The sequence below is a fragment of the Microcaecilia unicolor genome, chromosome 6 (genome assembly GCF_901765095.1).
Source record: "Microcaecilia unicolor chromosome 6, aMicUni1.1, whole genome shotgun sequence".
Classification (NCBI taxonomy): Eukaryota; Metazoa; Chordata; class Amphibia; order Gymnophiona; family Siphonopidae; genus Microcaecilia; species Microcaecilia unicolor.
Genome location: NC_044036.1, coordinates 61,389,335 through 61,404,413, shown reverse-complemented (window position 1 = coordinate 61,404,413; position 15,079 = coordinate 61,389,335). Strand labels below are relative to the sequence as shown.

Sequence of the window (15,079 nt, the reverse complement as noted above, 5' to 3'; positions counted from 1 at the left end):
AGCAAAATAATGTCACTTAACCAGAGAAATGTTCTCTTCTCTCAGAACTTCTCAGTCAGTCTGCCCAATTGAGATTCTTAATTATTAGTAGTGATATATTGCATATCAGCAAAATATGTGTGTGATTTACAATATTTCAAAAAGAAATGAAAAGAAAGAAAATTAAATACAAGCAATATATCATATGCAGAGAAGAGGGGCTACAGAAAAGGGAAGGGATGATAGGCACAGGCTGACCTCAGCTCAAGTCCATAAACCACTACTAAATGGACTTGGGAAAAATCCACAGTTCCAGGAATAACATGTATAGAATGTTTGTACGTTTGGGAAGCTTGCCAGGTGCCCTTGGCCTGGATTGGCCGCTGTCGTGGACAGGATGCTGGGCTCGATGGACCCCTGGTCTTTTCCCAGTGTGGCATTACTTATGTACTTATGTAAGCAGGAAATTACTGTAGCCCAAGGGCACCAGTCAACAATGGCTGAAGTGTAAAGTACAAATTAGTCTCCAAATGCTAACCTGAAGTAAAACGTCCTAAGGCCAGTTTTGAATTTTTTAAAAAGAGAATCTATTCTAAAGTCCAGGAGTAGTATATTCCAAAACACTGGGGCCACTACTCTGAAAGCACATCTTCTGGAGTGTCGAAACAGATTAAGTTACAGATCAGGACTACCCCGAGACTACCAAGAGCAATTTCCCTCTAGTGGTAGTACCACTAGAGCTCGTGGTGACCATTTTACAGCTGGAGCTACCAGTGGCAGGAATGCAGTTTGCTCCTGACTTGCCTACCCTAATGGACTACCAGGGAGCTTAAGATAGGCCTGGGGGAGAGGGCCTACAGATGGGTGGGTGAGGGGGATCTATTCTCAAGGGGGTGCTGAGAATGGGTCTGCTACGGGAGTTGGGAATGTGGTCTGTTCTTGGGGAGTGCTATGAGGGGGGTTCACTATTGAGAGGGTTCAGGAGTGGGGTCCACTCATGGTGGGAAGTGGGGTTGGGTCATTATGGTGGAGGGCGGGTAATGTTGTAGGGGTCAATCATGTTGGGGAGGAGTTGGGATCGGTGTCAGATCTTGTTGGGGGGGCAGGAGGGAGGGAAGATCAACTACATTATAAGGCCATAACCCCAAATCTATGCGGTTGCTAGCTGATATTCAGTGCCAGCACCCGCTTAGCTAAGAAGGCATAGTTAGGACTGTTTTTTGTGTGGCCTATCTACCCGCTTAGCTATATAGCACCATCACTGAATATTTCTGGTACCTACATAACCGCTGGCTCCTCCCCGACTTTGCCCCATAACACCCCTCTCCTGCCCAGTTTTAAGATGGCTGGTTAGTGCCTGATTAAGTGAAACTGAATATTGGTGGGCAGTCTACTGAGCGCAATTTAAGCAGGCAGGAGCCTCTTTTGCCCAATTAAATCACTTGGAATATTGGGCCCTTTGTTTTTCTCTCTTTTGGAAAGAGCCCATATTTCCAAGCACACGATAGAGCAATGGGTGAAAGGTGCTTCACATGCATTGAACCTTATGTGTGCTTGAGCCTTGATGCTCAACTTTGATAAATAATTGCCACCAAGCCTGGATGCCAACAGGTCTACACCCAGATATACTTAGAGCCATGTATATATATATATATATATAGTGTATCCATATCTGAATGCTATCATCTGGAAATTCAAGTTTTCATTTCAAACCTGGGGGCAAGGGCGGCTGGCTGTTCTATTTAAGCGTGTTGCAGTAATGTCAAAGCTTCATTTCAAAAGCATCAGATTTCTTCTTTGGAACTGTTTATTAGATGCCTCCTAATGGTAAGGCAAAATAGTTGGTAATGATGCATTCTGTTCACAAGAGAAAGCTCCAGCTATAAAACCGATGAAGTGTTTAGAGAGAAAGAAAGAGAGTGAGTGTGTGTGTGCGTGCATGTGCATGTGCACGTATGCATTTATGTACATTTGTTTTCATAGGGTTTGAACTAGGGCATATATAGCTATACTTGTAAAAATACTTCTCTGTTAATAGCAGTTATAATCAGATTGTTGAACTATGACCCACAGTGCGTAAGAATACATTCATTCCTGCAAACAGGGTTGGACCATCGAATGGGAAATTTCCTGGCTGGTCAGTTTTATATGTTTATTGAATGCTTGATTTATCACTTTTCTGAAGGACAAAGTGGTTTACAAAATGAAATAACAAGGGCAGGTGGAACAGAAAAAGACAAGAAATGCAATTACACTGTACTCCTTCACCACAGGGTCCAGAAGTCACCAGTATGCTTGTGGAGGAGTGGCCTAGTGGTTAGGGTGGTGGACTTTGGTCCTGGGGAGCTGAGGAACTGAGTTCAATTCCCACTTCAGGCACAGGCAGCTCCTTGTGACTCAGGGCAAGTCACTTAACCCTCCATTGCCCCATGTAAGCCGCACTGAGCCTGCCATGAGTGGGAAAGCGCGGGGTACACATGTAACAAAAATAAAAAGCTGTTCTTCAAATGCTAGGTCAAACAAATAAGCTTTGAGGCCCCTTTTGAATCTCTTTAGGTTGGGCTCAGCCCTCAGATAAACAGAGAGAGGATTCCAGAGCGCAGGAACCAAAGAGTAAAATGCTGATTGACGAGTACTCTTGTCTCATTTCTGGCAAGGGCTGGAAAAGGAAGAACTAGATATTTCTAGGTTTGAGATCTCAGCAGTCTAGATGGCTGATATGGTATTAATAAATTACAGAGATAATATGGGAGGACCTAAGATAAAAGCAAAACTTAAAAATACAGTAGGTAATGGGTAACCAGTGAGCTTCTCAAAGATCAAATTTGTGGGCCCCTGCTATAAGTTTAATAGCAATATTTTTCACAAGTAGCATACAGTGAAGCAAAACACCTGAGACGTCATTGAACAAGGCATTGCAGTAATCCAAACAGCTAATTGTAAATGAAAAAACTAACGTAATCCATACTTGTTAGTATGTATGATCAAAGAGCCCTAATATTTCAGGACAGCAGCAAAGAAGAAACAGGCTACTGATGAGATCTGCAGATCAAAGGACACAGGGCAGTCCAGAGCACACCCAGAATCTTTAGACAGGTGTCAAGAGAGAGGGGTGGTTAATTAGTGTAGGGGTTAGTGTGAGAACAGCAAGCCAAGTGATCAGTGAGCCACATGGCTTTAGGCATGAGTGGATTTAGCTTGAGACAGATCTGATAGGCTGATGATCAAATTCCCCATGCTGTCCTGAATAGCGCTGACAATTTAGCACTGGAACAGCACGGGGAATTAAAGCCCTGATGATATGTGTATAAGTATTGCTATACTGGGACAGACAGAAGGTCCATCAAGCCCAGCATCCTGTTTCCAACAGTGGCCAATCCAGGTCACAAGTACCTGGCAAGATCCCAAAACAGTACTATACATTTTATGCTGCTTATCCTAGAAATAAGCAGTGGATTTTCCCCAAGTCCATTTTAATAATGGTCTATGGACTTTTCCTTTAGGAAGCCATCCAAACCTTTTTTAAACTCCACTAAGCTAACCGCTTTTACTACATTCTCTGACAACGAATTCCAGAGTTTAATCACATCTAATTAGTTGCCAGAGAATGTGGTAAAGACGGTTAGCTTAGTGGAGTTTTAAAAAGGTTTGGCCGGCTTCCTAAAGGAAAGGTCCATAGACCATTATTAAATGGACTTGGGGAAAATCCACTATTTCTGGGATAAGCAGTATAAAATGTTTTGTATTTTTGGGGGATCTTGCCGGGTATTTGTGACCTGGATTGGCCACTGTTGGAAACAGGATACTGGGCTTGATGGACCTTTGGTCTTTCCCACTATGGCAATACTTATGTACTTATGTAGGATTTACACCAGGGTTTAGTTAGTGTAAATTGTCACACCTAAAGTTAGATGTGGTTCCCAGTGTAAGCGCTATTCTATAAACGGCGTCTAACTTTGAGTGCCATTTATAGTCTAGCACTTAGTGTGTTTTTTTTATTTGGCACCAATTTTTCAGCACCATTTATAGCTAGAGACCTGAAGCAGTGAAATGTTTTTTTCTTCTCCCAAATAGAAGTGAGAAAAACAGAAGAATGACAGAAAGAGGCTATATGACCAGGGAAAGATGAAGGAGAATAGGAGGGGGAAGGAAAGGGTATATTTGGGTTGTAATGGAAGAGGTGAAAAGGGAACTAGTCTTGAAATCAATTGGGAAAACGGGAGAAGAGTACTAGGGACTGAGCTGGATGCTGGGTGAGTTTGTGTATATAACAAGCCCTGAAATTGCTCTAAGCTCCTATCCTTGAAATGTCTGTGTGATGTAGATCTCCATGTATAGATAACAGCTTGCTGAAACTGATATCATTTACATGTGTATACAATATACGTATGTAAATGCCACTATTCACATGTGGAAATATTTCTAAAATAATGACCTAAATTTCATCTATCATATAGATGCTCACTTATTTTCAGTGTTCAGGTGACACTTATGTTCATTAAGGCACAAACTCAGACAAATTGGCAATTGGTAGGGTATCGTGATTTCAGAATCTGTTCTGTAGTAGGATTGGCCTAACCAGTTCCTTCTAGAGTACTCCAAATCCTGAATAAGAATAATTCACATCAAGATCTGTTGTTTAGAACGAATACCCAGAATACCCAACAGTTCACTACTACTACAACAAATCATTTCTATAGCGCTACCAGTCGTACGCAGCGCTTCACAATTGAACATGAAGGAAAGACAGTCCCTGCTCAAAAGAGCTTACAATCTAAATCAGGACAGACAGATAAGAGAAATAAGGGATAAGGGTAGGACAGACAGATAGGACACATAGGGAAAAGGGACTATTGAAGAGAGGAAGACAAGATAAGCTTACAAGCAGGTGACAAGTTAGGAATTAAAAGCAGCATCAAACAGTTAGGCCTTTAGCCTGGTTTTGAAGGCGGCTAGGGATGGAGCTTGACTTTCACCTATATTATTGCCCCTCAATATGCTATAACTGGGAATTCAAAAAATTCAGAATGCAATGGTAAAATATCCCAGAATATGAGAGTACATATAATTATCAGTCTTGAGCTGTCTTCTCTCATCAGGGACTCTCAACCCAGTCCTCAGGACACACACAGCCAGTCAGGTTTTCAGGATAACCACAATGAATTTGCTTGAGATAGATTTGCATACAATGGAGGTAGTGCATGCAAATTTCTCTCATGCATATTTATTATGGATACCCTGAAAACCTGACTGGCTGGGTGTGTCCTGAGCACTGCGTTGAGAACCCCTGCTCTACACTGAAGCAATAACTCACATTTCGTATATCTAGCTCATTTATGTGCTTTTATTTTAGTGGTATCCTTGTTAAAGAAAACCTAAATGTGTGGAATGTGCTTGTAGTGAAACTCTACCTTAAAAGGAATTATTCTCATTCAGTGTGTGGCAGTAAAGAACAAGAAATTAAAATATGGTCAAAGTTTCAAAGGAAATAGATTTTACAAGAAAGCAATTACACTAAGAGAGAGCATGAGAAAGCTATCTAACATACAAAATCCTCAGGTGGGTCTCCTTGAAAGTACACATGGGTATGCTGAGGAAGCATGGAACGCTGCAATGCCTCCTCATCTTCACTGTTCAAAAGATTTATGCTCCTAACTTTGGGGTCCTTTTACTAAGCTGCCATAAAACTAGTCAAAGTGCACCTTTACGTGGGTTTTTTGTATTAATGGCCATGCGCAAATGTTGCCATTAGTGCACAGCCATTAAAAAATGTTACTGCGTGAGCACTTATCACCACTCTTTTTGTAGGCAGTAAAGGCTCATGCATAATAATGTACCTGCAATAACTGATTAATGCAAGAACACCCACTCTCTGCTCCTCTGATATTTCCTCTCAAAAAAATATTTTTTAGCGCATGTTAATTTGGCAGTTACCGCAGGATGCCTAAGCGTGTCCTGCCTTACGCCACTTTAAGCTACGTTAGACACAGATTAGCACCTAATTCAGCTTAGTAGAAGGACCCCTTTGAAAGTTATGCTCCTAAATTGGTCTCCTTGAAAATTTACTAGGGCCGATTGCCTACAATAGTACTCACAATGTCATTAACTCCTAGATTTAGGAGCATAAAAAGTGGGAGAAAACAGGAGTGGATTTAGGGTAGGAAAAAAGGTTAAGAGTTTAGCTCTGAGTTACAGCACTAGGTCCTTTTATAAAGCAGCAGTAAACCCAACACGGGCTTACTGCATGCTAATCTGGAGCTACCCCTGGCCCAACGCGGGCGCCGAATGTAGTTCCAGCCCCAGTGTGTGCCATTTGCCATGCTAGGGAAAATAACTGGCTGTTTCTAGCACGGCGCTAACCCAGTGGTAATCAGGAAGTGCTGTGTACTACCCAGTTACCGCTGGGCTTGCATCGGAGCCCTTACCGCTACCTCAGTGGGTGGCAGTAAGGGATCCCCCTCACATGGCCACAGGGTAAAAGCAATCTTACCACATGGCCATGGCTATTTTCAGATCAGCATAACATCCAAAAAGACTCCATCGAGGATACCGCGTATGAAACAAATGCCCGACACAGGCCGCGCCTCGCCCAACAACAGGGCTGCGCCAGGGGCTAGTCTGTATCTTTCTTAATTAAGATCGGTATCAAATTATATGTCAAAACAAGGATATAAGGAACCTTCTTCATAAAAAACCAGCATGAGCAGCATAAAATAGAATATCCTGAATGACGCCAGATAGACAATGAATAGCCTGCTAACGAAGGAAAGATACAGACTAGCCCCTGACGCAGACCTGTTGTTGGGCGAGGCGTGGCCTGTGTCGGGCATTTGTTTCATACGCGGTATCCTCGATGGAGTCTTTTTGGATGTTATGCTAATCTGCTGGTTTGTTTTCCACGTTGGATTTTGCAGATCATTTGCCTTGTTGCTTTCTGGGACCCCCATGGCTATTTTAAGGCATTTTACCCGCTGCAGTAAAAAGGGTTGCAGCGCGTGGCAAAAACAGCCCTCGCCACTAGCACAGAGTCTTTTTTTTTACCGCCACTTAGTAAAAGGGCCTCTCAATTCATAAACCCAGACAGATGAACTACAGGCCTAAAGGTATAAGCATAACCTTTAAGTTCCTAAATTAAGATGAATTTTCAGCTGAAAATTTAGGCTCCTAAATTTGACTGAAAATAGGGCATAAATCTATCAGCCTAATTTAGAAGCCTAAATTTAGGAATATCGGGCCCATGGAGATTAATTTCTTGCACCTGTTGTGTTCGTTACCTCTGAGCATAGTCAGAGGAATGGGGTGAACCACTGAGATCATGGCCCAACCAATCTTTTCTCCAGCGCATCAGTAATTAGAGTGCTTGGGGGCAGAGCTGGAGATTGGTTTGTTTGCTCCTCCAACCAGAAAAGGTATTCTGCTGCCCCTGCTTGAGTGGGCACATTCACTTTTGAGAGTTTCTGATTGTGGGTCTGGGGTAGCAACCATTAGGAAAGACTAGACGGTTGCCTAGGGCAGCAGTTTCTGGCATGCACCAAACAGCAGCTGTTGGCAAAGCAAAAGTGAAACAGAAGATACTGTTACCAGTAGGGAAACTGGGCAGTTTTCAAAAGGCCCATTTACCCAGATTATTCTGGGAGAGGTGATCATGATTGTTGAGGGAGAGGGGAATCAAAGAGCCTTTAGATTAACAGGGGGGATGGGGCAAGGCTTAAGGTTTGCCTAGAGTATGTAATATCCTTGCACCAACCCTGGTCTCAGACATCAAATGAAAACCCTAAAGCAGAGACTGGGGATTAATGTTCATTAATATGTTGCTATTGCAGGATGGGGATGCAGAATTTGTGCAGACTGGATATGGGAAGAACGTCGTTAAGGTCCTGCACATTAAGAGGAACAGGAAATGGCATTCTATCAAGGAACTGGAAGTCACTGTACAGCTCACATTAAAATCCAAGAAAGATTATTTGTATGGCGACAACTCGGATATTATCCCAACTGATACCATAAAGAACACTGTCTATGCCTTGGCTAAACTGAAAGGGGTAATTTTTCCCACTTTTACATTTGTGCTGCACTCATTTACATATCAGTCATTCCTGCTTTCAATGTAATAAAAACAACCCCTTTTTAATGCATTAGAGGTTAAAATTTAAATATCTTGTCAAGAATTTGGTGACTGCTTCATTATTTGAGTACCAATAGAAAACAAGGGGTGCTTTTAGCAGAATTAAGTTGTATTTGAAGAAGCAGTGGTGTATTTCTTTACTTCTTGACCTTGTCAAACTTGTCAGGTTCCTGGTATTTTTATGGGGGGGGGGGGGCAGTTGATAATTCTGATTAAAATATAACTGCACTGTTCTAAAGCATGATCTATTGACCACTAGCATTGCAACAGTGTATAAGTTGAGTTACAGCCAACTGATCTTCAGGAATTTGAGATTAAAGTCCAAGTAGAGCACAGCCCAGTGAATCCAACTCACGTGACTGGCCATGTGTGGGTTGCTTTGGGCATGTTTAGTTTCATACTAAAACCTATAAAGGCTAATAGACTTATACCCCACACCAAAGCAACCAATTATAAGTCTTAAATTTGTGTCATTATGAATATGGAGGAAAAGACTTCAGTATTTCCTATGGAGGGGTAGCCTAGTGGCTAGTGCAGTGGACTTTTGATCCTGGAGAACTGGGTTCGTTTCCCACTCCAGCTTCTTGTGACTCTGGGTTAGTCACTTAACCCTCCATTGCCCCAGGTACAAATAAGTACCTGTATATACTATGTAAACCGCTTTGCATGAAATTGCAAAAACCACAGAAAGGCGGTTATATCAAGTCCCATTCCATTTCCCTGCTGGGCATATATTTGATTACCATCATCAGTCAAAAACCTCCTCCTTCCTTCCCTTGGCTCTGTGTGTATGTATGTATGTATATATATATATATATATATATTATACACACACACACACCAGTTTATTAATATATATCAGTTCTCTCTTCATACATATGCAAGTGGGATAACTTGGCTTAGCTCAACAATATCTGTATTTACTGTGCTGGCAATGCTCTATGGAGATGCTCCATTTCACTTTATGCTTCTTCAGGAGCTGCCTTATATAACCACAGTGCTAAGTTTCCATCAATCCCTTAGCCTGGAGCCTGGAGATACTGGGGGTAGTAGTAGGTAGTGTACTGAGGGTACAGCTGTTGTTTCCACAAATTTTGTTGTCGTATATAGAATCCGGCGGGTATTGAATACTCTAAACAATAACTACACATACAAATATACAGATAGAGATGTATATATGAGTGTATTTATAGATATAAGTAGATATATCTATATAAAGAGAGAGAGATTGTCCTCCAAACCCAATAGATTATAGCACTCAGATTCTCAAGCCACTATTTATGTGATATTTGCAGTTTTCTCAAAATCCTCTGATTAAAATGTATCCTAAACGTTTTGCGGGTAATTATCAGAAGGATTTTCTATAGATAAACAGGTGGTCCCCTCTGGAGAAACCTCTTTCAAATCTGGCCCTGCTCAAATGCAGTGAAGTGGCACTGGGGGTGGTTGCTGGGGCTGTCCCAGCAGAGTATGTGTGGGAAGTTTATTTTTAACTCCCTGTACATACTTCCTGGGGGCAATTGTGAGCCCTCCTGGGACAGAGAAATATCCAGTGTACCTGAATGTAACTCACCTTGAGCTACTACTGAAAAAGGTGTGAGCAAAATCCAAATAAATAAATTTAGCACCTGCAGAGTTTTTCCTTTAAAAGTGAGGGAAGGGGGTGTGGGACTGGAAATTGACCTTTCTATTTCTGTGAAGCACTGGAAGCAACTTGCTTTGTAAAACCGTCACAAATTACATGAGGCATATTGTATCAGATTACTTCCCAGAAGCAAAACTGTCAAATGATATAATAATTTGTTCATGTAAAGCAATGAGATCTCATTCTATGTGATGTAATTGAGAATTGCAACTGGTCCCCCTGGAGACCAGGCAAATGCAGAACAGCTGAAGAAAGGATTAGAGAAACTGAAAGAATGTGATACAGGATAGGTATTACTGCTTCTTATGCAACTTCTGAATAATTTTGAACTGAACAGAGGGTGTGTGATGATTGAACTTCAGCTCAATATCTTAACAGAAATAGGTAAGAAACTGTTGTGTTGATGGCAATATTCAAAGGCATTATGGTTTATAGTTTATTGACATTTGATAAAATCGCCTTTAGTTACAAAGCAAATCAAGGCGATTTACAATCAGATTTAAACCGGCAGAAAGGAACTCTATAAGGGATAGGACAGACAGACGACATTCATCCAGAGAAGCAAGCAAACTGCAAGGTAGTTCTGTCCAGTGCAAATTCCCTCCATCATCGGGACTCTATCCCTACAAGTCCTCACAGGTGAAACAATGTTAATGCATAGAAATGGATTTTAAAAAATTGTCCAGCACATTTCCATGTTCATGTACACACTTCAGTGTAAGGACAAACCGAGGAGGTGTTTCCAAGGATGGCACTGGGCAGAGTGCACGTTTACAGTTCCAAAACTTGTACACAAGTTTTCATGGAAAATGCACCCACACAAATAACAGCTACACATCTGTATTTATACTTTTTCCTGAGTCACTAGTTACTATTTTTTAAATTGTTTTAATAGATACATACTGTTGAAGGATTTGCCATGGATATCTGTGAACACTTTCTGTCATCATTTAACCATGTAACTGGAGTCAAAGTTTTTATTACGGAGGCACCATGGAAGCATCTAGAGAAGGTATGTTGAAGCTGTCATGAAAACTTCATTAGTTCTTAGAAGCTACCAACCTCATACATACAATCACACTTCATTTAGGCCTGTTTTATTGTGTTTGCAGAACGGTGTAGGACACGTCCATGCATTTATCTACTCTCCTGATGGAATGCGCTTCTGTGAAGTGGAACAAAATCGAGGAGGTGAAAAAAGCATTCTCAATTTATCCATGATCACTGCCCATAAAATCTCATTTGACGGGAAGCAGGCGGGTGGCTTTTTGGTGCGCTGGAAAGGATAAGGGACCATTTTGAACGGGATTCTTTGCAAAATCACTCCCCCACCTACTGTGGGGAAAATGGGTGTTGCCAGGGTTATCCTAGCAAAACTGGTGTGAAGAGTCCATTTCTACTTTTCAGTGGAGGGTTTATACCTGCAAACTGCAGTTAATTGTTGAACCCATAAACCCTACCAAGCCAGGCCTATGAAAATGAGATTGCAGATCTGCAGGTAAAAAGAATGGGTGTCGGTGCACAGGTTAGGTGCAGTTAGGCAGTATTCTCAAATTCTATGCACAACTTGAATGCCCCCAACTCATCCCCTGGCCTGCCCTCTTTTGAGATATGCGCCACGGAAGTTAGGCACTGTGCCTTATAGAATTCCGTGCGTTCAGATGTGCATGCCACCTCAATAGGTAAGGGCTTCCCACTGAAATGGCCGCACAGCAAGTGCTTCACTTGTTGCATGGCCATTTCCTGCAGAAAAGAAAGACCTACCTTTTTTTACCCGCTGTGGTAAAAAGGGGCCTCGGCGCATATCAAAAACACACGCCGACGCCAGCACAGGCCCCCTTTTGCCGCAGCTTGGTAAAAGGGGCCCCTAGTTCTTTAAAAACTGTTTTCTCTTTGTTTCACAAATGTAGCTGTTTCTTTCATTGAATGTACTGTTGGATTCTCACACATTCTTTCTACTCATCAAAATGCTTATATAAGTTTAATGATAGCAGCACATTCTAGACATTTACCTTCATACGTCAATATTTTTCACATATTTGGATCTGTTGAAATTAAGTAGGCCTGGAGGACTATGATAATAGCTTTATATGTATAAAGCTTTATATGTATAGGGCCCATTCCTCCTTTGGCTTGAGGAATATAATTTTGGCATATGTTTTTTTTTTTAATTTCCATTTTGCTCAAACCTTTTTTCGGTAGTAAGTCAAGGTGAGTTACATTCAAGTACAGTAGATATTTCTCTGTCCTAGGAGGGCTCACAATCTAAGTTTGTACCAGAGGCAATGGAGGGTTAAGTGACTTGTCCAAGATCACAAGGAGCAGCAGTGGGATTTGAACTGGCCACCTCTGGATTGCAAGACTGGTACCCTAGGCACTAGGCCACTCCTCCACTCCATGATTCTTATGAACGAACTTGTGGGCATGGAGGAGTTTTCTTGTTCACATATCCAGTTAAGGCCAGTCTACAATGCCAAAGCTGAATGAGAGTAAAGGATTTGCCTGCTGATTAATGGCTTTTATCTTATTCCATCATGTTAATGCACTTTTCAAGATAAAGTTTATACTCTTGTAATATTCTTTGCTGATCTTTTCTCTCAATATCAGGGCTGTCCAACATGGGGCCCACTTGAGATTTTTAATTTAAAAATAAATCCAGTTAGCTAATACCAATGATTTTGAAGCATTGCAGAGCTATGTGATGGATATGAAATCAATATTTCGGAAGAAATTCACACATTTTGAGGAAAATAAATTATGCTATAATATACAAAAGTATTCGTGAAGTCTAAATACAAATAGATTTCTGATCATGTTGCCTACTGTTGAAAAAACTTGAGCATTCCTGATTTTCAGATATAGCTATAAAGGTATTTTATAAGCTACTTAACCAGGACCCACAGGAGATTAGCTACATTTCCTTTCCAATTCAGCCCAGCTGTTGCAGAGAAGTCTCAGACAGGACCACAAATTGTGGCTCCATCTGGAATACAATTAACAAGAACTCTAAATCTGATTACTAGGGGGTCCTTTTTACTAAGCTGTGGTGACAGCTAGGGTACACTTACTACAACTTAAAATGGCAACATTAGCACATGGCCATTAATAGGAAAAATGGAAAACTGGGGATCAAACAGAGGCAAGGAATGTGCAACGCAAGCACAGCAAAACAAACAGCAAACACCCAAGTCCAAAATGTAGATACAAGGACTTTAATAACACCAAAAGAATATTATGCCTGACTTGGTCATTTGTGCCCAATCGGCTGCATCAGAGGCAAGACTAGGAGGAGTCAATAACACGCTTCTCTCTAGAAGTAACAACCAGGGTCAAATGGCCATTCAACAAGTCCTCCAGAGATATGTGGCTATGTCAGGTCTAGTATTCTTGTGTTGTTTGTATCTACATGTTGAACTTGGGTGTCTGCTGTTTGTTGCGCTGAAAATGGAAAGTTAGCCATTTTACTGCTGCAGCAAAAAAATGGCCTTAGAGCGTGGGAAAAACCTATGTAAGGGTGCGGTAAGGCCACCTTATACCGCAGCTTAGTTAAAAGACCCCTAGGTGTTGCAATTGAGCAATAACTGGGACCACCATCAACCTCCTTCACAGCATTAAGGAATCAAACCCCGGTTCTGTACATGGCAGTGAACAGAACTTGTCACTGAACCACTTGGCTGGCTCCAAACTACAATTAGGGCTTCTATTTTTAGGTGTTTATAAATTACAGATGTAGATGTTTCTTTTCCAGCTAATTAGGCATTCTAGTACAAATAATCAGGGTTTATCAGTGTTTTCCGGTGGAATCAATTATGTTCTTTTGCATCACTTAGGAATTATCAGTGCAGAAAAGACACAAAAACTGAGTGTAGGATACAACGCAAGCCAGGGGAGGGGTGTAAGAGTATTAGGGGACGTGGTGGTTAGTTGGTGTTGATCCAGTAATCCCAGCATTCTATAAAGGTTGTCCATATTTGGGCACGGATCCCAGATCTGCACCCAAACGAATTAGTTAATGAGCTGTTAACAATCAATTATTGATGCAAATTGGCACTAATTAGAACTATCTGCTATTCTATAACACTGGGTGCCTAAACTGTCTTGTGTGCAACTCAAAAGGGGATGTGGCCAGGGAAGGGCATGGGCAGGTTAGCTGCATTCCTAAAATTTAGGCAGTGTTATAATATAGGGTCATTTATTTCATTTGTATCCTGCATTTTCCCACCTATTGGTAGGTTGAATGTGGCTTACATGGAACAAAGGGGCAGTTACAAGGTAACGAGTGGGGTTAACAATTGTTGAACGAGGTTAACAGTCTTAGGTGATTTATGTGCTCAACTGCCATTAGTTGCGTGTCAGCATTTACATCAGGTTTCAGCAGCCATAAGTCCTCATGGCACTTAGCATGGACCTTAATGGCACCTACCTCTGGGCGCCATTTACTGAAACTGGCCTCAAACACCTACTTTAGAGGCCCCTTCACTAAAGGGTTGCTACGCAGCAACCCAGAACTGTCGCTGGCAGTTCCACCCCTAGCATACGTCCTTTCCAGCACTAGCAGAAATACTTAAAAAATATTTCCACAGGGGGTTACCCAGCAGTAATCGGGCAGCATCGTGCTCTGCCCAATTACCGCTGGGTTAGCGTGGGAGCCTTTACACCACCTCAATGGGTGGCAGTAAGTTCTCTCTCCCAAAACAGCTGCACAGCATGTGCAAACTTACTGCACGGCCCTTTCATTTTTCACCCTTTTCACTAGCTGTGGTGAAATGGACCCTGGTGTACGGCAAAAACGGCCGCCGCACCTAGCACAGGGCCCCCTTTTACCGCAGCTTAATAAAAGGGCCTATTAATTTTTTTGCATCAAGGATGTTTTATCAGTAGAGGAGTGGCCTAGTGGTTAGAGTGGTGGACTTTGGTCCTGGGGAACTGGGTTCAATTCCCACTGCAGGCACAGGCAGCTCCTTGTGACTCTGGGCAAGTCACTTAACCCTCCATTGCCCCAGGTACAAATAAGTACCTAAGCCGCATTGAGCCTGCCATGAGTGGGAAAGCAATGGGTAAAAAAAAAAAAGCCTAAAATCAGGAGCCATAGATATAACATAATAGGCTTCCACCTAACTTCTGGATTCTCTGGCACTAAATACAATGAAACACTGAGTAGAATTAGTTTTGATGACTAAAACTGAACGCTTGATGCATATTATGGCATGTTTTTTTTATTTGAGTCATGCATTTCATGCTATTATATATGTCTACTATACCTTACCTAGAACTGTGGTGATTGGCAAGTCATAGAGGGCCAGATTCTGTAAATGATGTCTAAAATATAG

General features: G+C 41.7%; 1 protein-coding gene across 2 annotated transcripts in view; it reads left to right on the top strand.

The window, feature by feature from the left end:
• LOC115471882 (uricase-like) overlaps positions 1-15,079 on the top strand; it is a 134,325-nt gene that overhangs the window by 80,035 nt on the left and 39,211 nt on the right. For both annotated transcript variants that reach the window (XM_030205787.1, XM_030205788.1), the window contains exons 2-4: positions 7,803-8,021; positions 10,645-10,761; positions 10,862-10,940. In XM_030205787.1, coding sequence (XP_030061647.1) covers positions 7,803-8,021; positions 10,645-10,761; positions 10,862-10,940 — 415 coding nt within the window. The remainder of the gene's footprint in view (positions 1-7,802; positions 8,022-10,644; positions 10,762-10,861; positions 10,941-15,079) is intronic.